At 37.9% G+C, this 8,750-nt stretch overlaps 1 protein-coding gene across 21 annotated transcripts in view; it reads left to right on the top strand.

Moving 5' to 3' along the window:
• The first annotated feature begins 7,515 nt into the window (after nucleotides 1–7,515).
• Nucleotides 7,516–8,750, top strand: part of lrrfip1b (leucine rich repeat (in FLII) interacting protein 1b) — a 41,008-nt gene continuing 39,773 nt past the window's right edge. For 6 of the 21 annotated variants that reach the window (XM_084425783.1, XM_084425788.1, XM_084425797.1 and 3 more), the window contains exon 1: nucleotides 7,519–8,145. In XM_084425783.1, the coding sequence (XP_084281909.1) occupies nucleotides 8,056–8,145 (90 nt within the window). In that variant the 5' untranslated portion in view covers nucleotides 7,519–8,055. Of the gene's footprint in view, nucleotides 8,146–8,750 lie in introns of all 21 variants that reach the window. The other 15 variants (XM_084425790.1, XM_084425791.1, XM_084425785.1 and 12 more) reach the window with 7 other exon arrangements.

Here is an 8,750-nt window from a genome sequence, read left to right as displayed (position 1 = left end):
TTTAGGCCCTTTGGGGGGAGTTAGGAGATTCCTTTATTTAGTTTTTTTCTCAGTCGCTTTGGTACATTTCAGATCAGAATTGAAATTCTCAAAACTACCTGTTCAATCTTCACATCGTGTTACTTGTGCACATCAAAAAAGTAGTTTCTCATTCCTTTGAACAATTAAGTGCAAATGCTTTGGTACATCCATGCAAATGATTATGTAGAATTCTCTGCTATTTCCTACATTATCAATTGCTTATGTCATGTTGATCACAATGTATTATAATGGGTCTCTGTTGAATAGTCTCACCCCCCACAACATAGGCATTAGTTCTTAGCATAAGTCTTTACATGCAAAATGGTTGAACAAGTTGTCATAATATGCCAAGCATATTTCTATACATTTCCATTAGACTTTTTTTCTAAATCTGTCCTGAATTGGTAAATTGCTCCCAGGTGAATCTTGACTTTCTCTAATGAAGGTGTGTAACTGGTCTGTTGTCTGCGTTGTGTTTTGGTTGATATGAGAAGAACAAGACAGCATTCGCAGTTTCACCGATCTTTTATTCCTGATATACAAACAAAATGTAATCAGCCTCTTAGTGAATGTCGCCCTCGTTAACTCTCTCCACATCACAACCAATGCAAAGAGAAATAAATCACAGAACAATAAACATACCTGATATACAAACAAAATGTAATCAGCCTCTTAGTGAATGTCGCCCTCGTTAACTCTATAAAACAAATGTGATGTACACTTGTCACATGTGCTCTCGTTTCACATTTAGGCTCAGATGCAAAAATATCTCTCAATCGGGGTGAAATGACAAAAATAACCACACAGATAGGTAAAATAATATTATATACATAAATTAGAGTGAAAATATAGACATAAAAGCAATGATTAAAATTAGGATTAAATAAGATTATCAGGAGCCCAAAATAACCTCACCTCTCCACATCACCACCAATGCAAAGAGGAAGAGGAGGGGACAGAACAGGAAGATATACTGACTCATGACGTCATCACAATTAATTAAAGGGAAAGGTACTCATTTCACTTAGGCAGTCATATCAGGTACATGTAAACGAACAATTTTGTGAGAATTCTAATAAACTATACATACATTTAACAGTACACTTTCTGTACCTGTTACAGGTGCATCTCATGAACCATCAACTGGCAAGTATAGCCGGAGCACAACACAATGTTACAATGTCTGACAAAGGAAGGACAAGGAATTGGACGGGGTCAACAGCCAGAGAGAAGAAGAAGAAGAAGAAGAAGAGGAAGAGGAGTGAGGCTGCGTAGCGGAGGAGTTGGGAGGCAAAACAGAGGAAGAGGCAGAATAGGCAGAGGACATATGCGCATTCCTGATGAGATAAGAGCCACACTTGTAGACCACGTTCTCAATCATGGGCTTACAATGGCCGAGGCTGGTCGAAGGGTGCAGCCAAATGTTGGGAGAACAACTGTGTCTTAGATCATTCAGACTTTTCGTCGACAGGTTTGTAATCTAACAATAGGCACTGTACTGTAATACTGTATACTTTCTGTAATGCTTCATACAATATTACAGTATTCCAGTTGCATTTTACAATATACAGTAAGTATAATTTAAACAGTGACATTTTATCTTACTCAATTTTGTGTTTTGCATTACTTTATTTTTTCCACATAGGACTGCAAGACAACTTCACAGAGGTGGCAGAGGGCCCCTTTTCACACCTGAACAGGAGGAGGCTATTTGCACCATGGTTGTAGAAAACAATGCCATAAGACTAAGGGAGATAAAGAGGGCCATTATAGAGGACAGCAACATCTTTGAAAACATCCAAACAGTCAGCATCTCAACCATTGACTGGGTGCTGAAAAGACACCAAATGAATATGAAGCAGCTGTACACTGTTCCGTTTGAAAGAAATGGTGAAAGAATGAAGGAGCTGCGCTACCAGGTCATGCAGCAACTGTACCTCACAGTAAACAGTATCGTATAGTGATATACAGTACAGTAAGTGTGACCTTTACATATTTGCTATGGCTGTAGAAAAGAAGTTGTGCTGTATACATTTGATGTCTTCTGGATATAGCTTTCCTGTAGCTCAAACATTAGAGTGTTGGCGCTTGCAACTCCAAGGTCATGGGTTCGATTCCCAGGGAAAGCAAGTACTGATAAGAATGTAAATGTGTACCTTGAAATGCAATGTAAGTCGCTTTGGATAAAAGCATCTGCCAAATGCATACATGTAAATGAAATTGGAATCAAGAGAATCACTGCACAGCTTCATCTACATGGATGAGGCTCTTCAACATAATGAAACGCAGAAGGCGTGGGCGAAATATCCTCGGCCACAGCGCTACAGTTGATGTGCCAGGCCAACGGGGCGTGAACATAACCATGGGTGCTGCTATCTCTGAGAATGGTGTGCTAACGCATATTCCCATTATTGGGCCATACAATACAGAGTGTCTTGTCACCTTTTTACACTGTTAGACTTTTCTGTAATTTCTACAGTTATTTACTTTAAATCCCCCAGTATTATACTGTTATTTCTCTTTACAGTAAATAACTTTGATTCCCATTGCATCTTGGGAATTTTCTGTGACGTCTAACACCACATACAGAGACTTACTGTATTTATTTAATTTGCAGTATACTACTGTATTTGACGTAACGGCCTCTCTGACTGGCACCATTCCATCGTGCTTTTTATTTCCTAATTTTTGGCTTACACCGCGTGTCTACAACGCTATAATAGCCAGAGGCTGTCTATATTGGACACATTGAAGCGACCGGACCATTAATACAAAATGCAAACCTGTTTGTCCCTTGTCAGAAATAGCGCTAGCGCTTGGACTAACCGTACGTCAGAAATATAACGGCGCATCACTATACACTGTCTGGGATTTGTCGTGTCTCGCCGGAGCATCCAGTGTAATATCACTGGGGTCTGACTGTCTTTTGTTGGACCGCGCCGTTCGTGTCTGGCCTGGGGAAGAGACGGAATTCACTTCACCGAGAGAGAGACCAACAAGCAAGATAAAAAAAAACATTCTGTGTGTGTTGACAGGATTGTGCCCAGTTTAACCTATGTTATAACGTTAGCCTAGCGTTAACGTACTCGTCAACATGGCGGTAACGAACTTTACCACGGTAAACTGCGCTAACGTTTCATTTTACAGACTTTGTTAGATTATTGAATTGTCGAGTTTAAATATGCCAACGAGCAACGCTTAGTTTACATTAACAATAAATGTGAAATTCTGTTTTGGTTGTAGATAATGTTGGACTACTGATGAGAACCTTTATAGTTTTAGCATTAGTTTGCAAACTATAACATATTATAGTTTTTTTTTGTATGTGTTTAAAGGCAACTGCAACAAAGCGCCAATTCGCGCCAGTGACTTCTAGCAAGATTCTGGAGGTAGGCCATGTGTGATATATTTTGAGATAAGTTTGCTTAAATGATTAGCAATATGTGAAAAGTGCTTTGGAGCCACTGGTGCAGACTAGGTAGCTTACAATATCTTATAAAATCTCTATAAAATTGGCTAACTTTATATCAAATAAGTGACCTTTGCATCATGTCTAACTATTACACAGCAAATGAACCAATCAGAAGATGGACCATTGTCTTTGTTCAGTCTCACCAGATTAAATGTATCAAGGTAAGCACTGCAGTAAAACTTTTACTAATTAATTCATACCAAATCTAGCATTCTAAACAATTTAGGTTTATATTTTTGCATTATTTTGATATTTTATTAGGCAGAAGACTCTCTACCATTGCAGTCCCACCTGACCAGGAAGGTCCTAATACCAGCGCACAGGTGGGTTAACTACTGTAGGAAGAAGAACGATCATCACTCAGTGATTTCTTGCATGTGTCTTACTGTGTGTTTCTCAGACAGGTACCCCTTCACTGCAGACAAGCTGGAATGGGCTAAAACATCGATTTCAGTCTTTCTCTCTATGGATCTCAGCATTTTTGGACAGAATTTAGGATTTGTGAGTATTAAAATTTAATCTGACATAATTTAATTTAGTTCTTTTGTATGCTGTTTGTTGACAAAAGCTGTTTACAAAAATATATTCTTAAGTTTTTGTGAAAATAATAATAACACTAATTTTAAAATAATTTGACACTAATATTTTCTCTCTCTCTCTGTGTGTTTTATATAGTGTTGGAACCGGGATCTCCTCTGAAGGACAGAGTACATTTGTGTTTGTGGACACGCACACAGACCAGAGGGTTGTTCCATAAAAGACGCTTAGAAAAGCGGGGATTAAACTCCAAAACCGGACTTGAATGAGCCTAACAAATAAGTTGGGGCTGAAGTGGTCCCATAAAAGGTAATTGAAGTTCACGCAATCTCACTAATTTGAGCCAGGTTTATCTAGTCTAGATAATTGCGTGTGCACGCGTTTCTGAAACAGCCCTCAGAGGTCGATCGTGGATCAAATCGATCCACCATCAAACAGCGTATATTTTGTGCTGTTTTATGCGTTTGTGACATGTTTTCCCCCCCCCCCTCAGTGCAAAACTTACATTTTACAGTTTTTTCTCCATCTGTAAATGTTAGAAAGTCATGCAAATATACCCATTTTGCTGATAATCTTCATATTGAACGAGCGCTGCTGCGCACATGCGCGCCATATAGGAGCGCAATAATTCTGACTAAAATATACATTTTGCTTGGAAAATTAATATGCGATATTTTATAACACCAGAAATATCTTCTAATTATAATAATTTATCTTTAGGATGTTGGATAAGTTGCAGTGAACTTCTAGCTCATTACACTCATATATTTTATACTTCTTTTATACTTCTATATTGTCTAATTTATCATTGCCTTAAAGTTGATTTTCTGTATACTGTGTATTTATATGTATACATAAAGTCCAATAATAGTATGAGAGAGTGTCAGTGGTAGTATCATTGTGTTCTTGTTGGTCAGTGTTAGAGGATCTGTGTAACAGCTGAGGCTTAGCCTGACAGTTAGCCTGCCCTGGACCAGGCTAGTTTCCCAGCATAAGTTGCCAGGGTAACTGAGTTTGAACTATTTTAAGTTTGCTTTATGAAACAGAATCCACCAACAATAAGTCTGACTAACCAAAATAAGCCTGGCTTGTATTCTAATCTTGTTTTATGGAACAACCCTCAGGGAACATTCTGATGTTGTCAATCAAGTTCTGAACAGGAACCAATCTTTGGAGAAGGTCATTTATTCGCAAAGGTGGACAAAAACATTGTGTTGGCTTTTTAAAAATTATTTTGATGATGACTTTTACTCCTATGCTGTAGAAAAGATGGAGGAGTAGACAGTCAGACTTTGATAATAATAAGAAATGTTTCTTGAGCATCAAAGAGACTTCTTTCAAAAACATTGACACTTAAATACTTCTTCTGGCCACCAGTGTACATGAATCCAACACATTTTTGTAAATAAGTGAAATTATTTTGAAGGTGGGGTTATGTGTCATGTATTGTGAAAAGTGTTTTGTCCTGTGTTGGACATGTCCTTTTTGACTGCTTAAAAATGTATTTATATTCTGCAGTTTTATGAATGTAATGGTTGATATTTCATTATAATATAAGCTAAACAACCAATGACTCTACATTCATTTTGTCAAATGCTAACGTTTTGTTTATGGTTTTATGTATGTTTTTAACAATGTGTGCAGTGAAGGACAGCACATAATGTGTTAAACACGTTTACACATCTTTGTGCTAACCTTTCTGACAAATGTACTTTGTTAAAATCATTAACACAATGAATGAGTTCAAATTAACACAAAAAACATTATCCCTAAACTCACCCATTCATGTGTAAAAATTTCACACATCATTTCCAGCATTGGCAGACTGTTTATTTTGTGATATATATGAAATGTTTTAAATAAAAAATTTTTATTTTGTGATAACTTTGTCTAATTGGTTTGCATGTCAGTAGTACTTATGTAGTACAAATAAAATGAATCATATATCAAAATTATGAAATCTAATTTATGTTTAGTAGAAATAAAAAAAATAATTACAGTAGTGTACTGATTAGCTTCATTTTTACAGTAATGCACTGTATTACACAATTACAGTACCATACTGTAAAACTGAAATACGGTTTGGTACTGTAAATCTTAATTACAGTAAGTTACTGTAAAAAACCCTTGAAAAGTCTAACAGTGTAGACACACTCTACAGGGATCTCATCCCTGAACAAGAGAGGGGTCAGATTGGAGATGACCTGCCAAAGTACATGATAGTTTGGGATAATGTCAGTTTCCATCGCTCCAACATCATCAGGCAATGGTTTGCGGCCCACAACAGGATGCTGGAGTTCATCTCACCCTAGTCCCTATTCCTTAACCCCATTGAGGAATTTTTCTCAGTATGGAGATGGAAAGTATATATGATCGCCAGCCACATACACAGGTGACCCTTCTGGCTTCCATGGATGCAGCGTGTGATGACATCACAGCAGATGCCTGAAGAGGCTGGATAATACACTCTAAAATATTCTTTGACATGTTCATTGACACAGATATTTACTTTTGAGAGATGAACTAAGGATTTTGAGCAGCTTTTGCAGGTAATCCATGGTGTTTTGCTATTTGTACGAATTGTTTTGAGAAATGCACTTACTGTTTTGCAAATGTCGAGGATGATTCGAGAAATGTACCAAAGCGACTGAGAAAAACTGTAATAAAGTTAAAACACAGAAAACAAGTAAATTATATGCTTGAAATGTAAAAAAAAATATCACACACAGTCAGATATATAAACAGTGTAACAACTTTTTCCTCCATTGGTGGCTTTGGAAATCACATATAAAGTTGTACTTGTCTAATAAAGCCTCTTCTAATATAACTGGACCACATAGATAGATAGATAGATAGATAGATAGATAGATAGATAGATAGATAGATAGATAGATAGATCGTAGGTGAGGGACAGGACTGGCTTACAGATATGTGTCGATGTGCCACAGCCTGAGAGACAGCAGGTGAATATGTGTGTAATGTGTGTGTCTGACCTCAGCATGTCCACCACAGTGACCCTCAGTAATGTGAGTGTATGTTAAAACACTGTGGTATCAAATGTTCTAATTTGTTACACTGTTTATTTAAATTTAAGTTATGTATATTTTATTATTATATTATTTTGATGTTTTTATTATTATTATTATTATTCTATGTATTCCAAGCTTTGGCAATGTTGTATTATTTACAGTCATGCCAATAAAGCTTTTTTTTTTATTGAATTGATAGATAGATAGACAGACTACAGATAGAAAAAGATAGATAGATAGATAGATAGATAGATAGATAGATAGATAGATAGATAGATAGATAGATAGATAGATAGATAGATAGATAGATAGATAAAAATGGCGCGTGAATCATATTCAACAATAATATTCTGAAAATATTTTGCGGACTGGTGCTAAATGAAAGAAAACTGAAATAATTCAAATGCAAAGGTCAGGTCCCGCCCACATGCCCCGCCCACTTTCCGCGCTGCGTCCAGCACAGCCTGAAATCAGACCGTGTGCCATTGGGCTGCTTTATATTCTCATCCTCATAGGGCCGCTCATCATCCGGGTTCGCTTTGCCCTAGAAACAAATGCAGCTTTGGAACGACAACTTTATTCTTCATTCGTTTGGTTTGACGTTACACCGAACGAACGTAGGAAGGACTATTAAGGGATGACCGGTTATATTCACAGGAGTGTAGATGGTCTATCGTGTTCATGGCGTATCAGCAAACTGTCATCTTCCGTCCTATCCGTGATGTTTTGACATATCGATGTGTCGTTTGAATGTGCAACAGGCTCCCGCCATATATTCATGCGGTTTATGGAGACGATGGGTCATCAAAGGGAGGATGCGTCCTAGTGCTCTACATTTTTTTACTTGTGGTTACAATATAGCCGTTTATTAATGTTGTTCACTCACGACCATGACTCTTTGAATAGTGATCTTTGATCTGCACACAACTGAACAGCACTTCAGTTTGGCGAGGTCATTTTTGTCGAGGTTTGTGCCAGAGTATAAGGGAATTTAAAATGGCAACTCAAGTTACGGGGAGGAAAAGAATTCCCAACCGGGAGAAACTATCGGCGGAGGATGATGCGCTCAGTCAAATAGCTCGAGAGGTAAGACAGATGAACAGCATTTCACGTGGTACTGTAGCCGCAGCTCTATCATGCTGCGCAAAATGTCGTCCTTTTACAAGTGCTGGAGTTCTTCAAATTTAGTCTTAACTGGAATCCCAAACGATCTTGCTGAATTATACGGTTTTGTCGGTTGTGCTGTGTGCTGTCCCTTTTTTTCCGCATGCAGTACGGAAAAATGAGCACGGATACGATGACGCTTGTCCTTTCATAATGTGAATGGGAAACATTGGACCCCTCCCCTCCCAATTATTAGGCGCTTGTGAATGACAAAAGTCTGAATCGAGGCATTGTTGCTAGCATGACCTACATGATTGCACGACTTCAGTTAATAGGTAGACAAGCATTTCCCCTATACAAATAGCGCTAGTGCAGTTGAGCAACAGCATCATCATGTTTGGATACTTGCACAGCTGCGTGACGTCATGAAGCGAAGATCAAACGAAAATGCTGAGAGAAGGTCCCAGACTGCTGACGTCAGAAACTACTCTGATGCGGCACATCACACCCAGTAAATGGCCCAAATAACCTTAGGGATATATATTTAAAATACACAGAGCTCAAATCGATCGTGCTTATCACTTAAA

Source organism: Rutilus rutilus, assembly GCF_951802725.1.
Source record: "Rutilus rutilus genome assembly, chromosome: 12".
Classification (NCBI taxonomy): domain Eukaryota; kingdom Metazoa; phylum Chordata; class Actinopteri; order Cypriniformes; family Leuciscidae; genus Rutilus; species Rutilus rutilus.
Note: the sequence above shows the minus strand (reverse complement) of the source record. Positions and strands in the feature narration are given on the sequence as shown.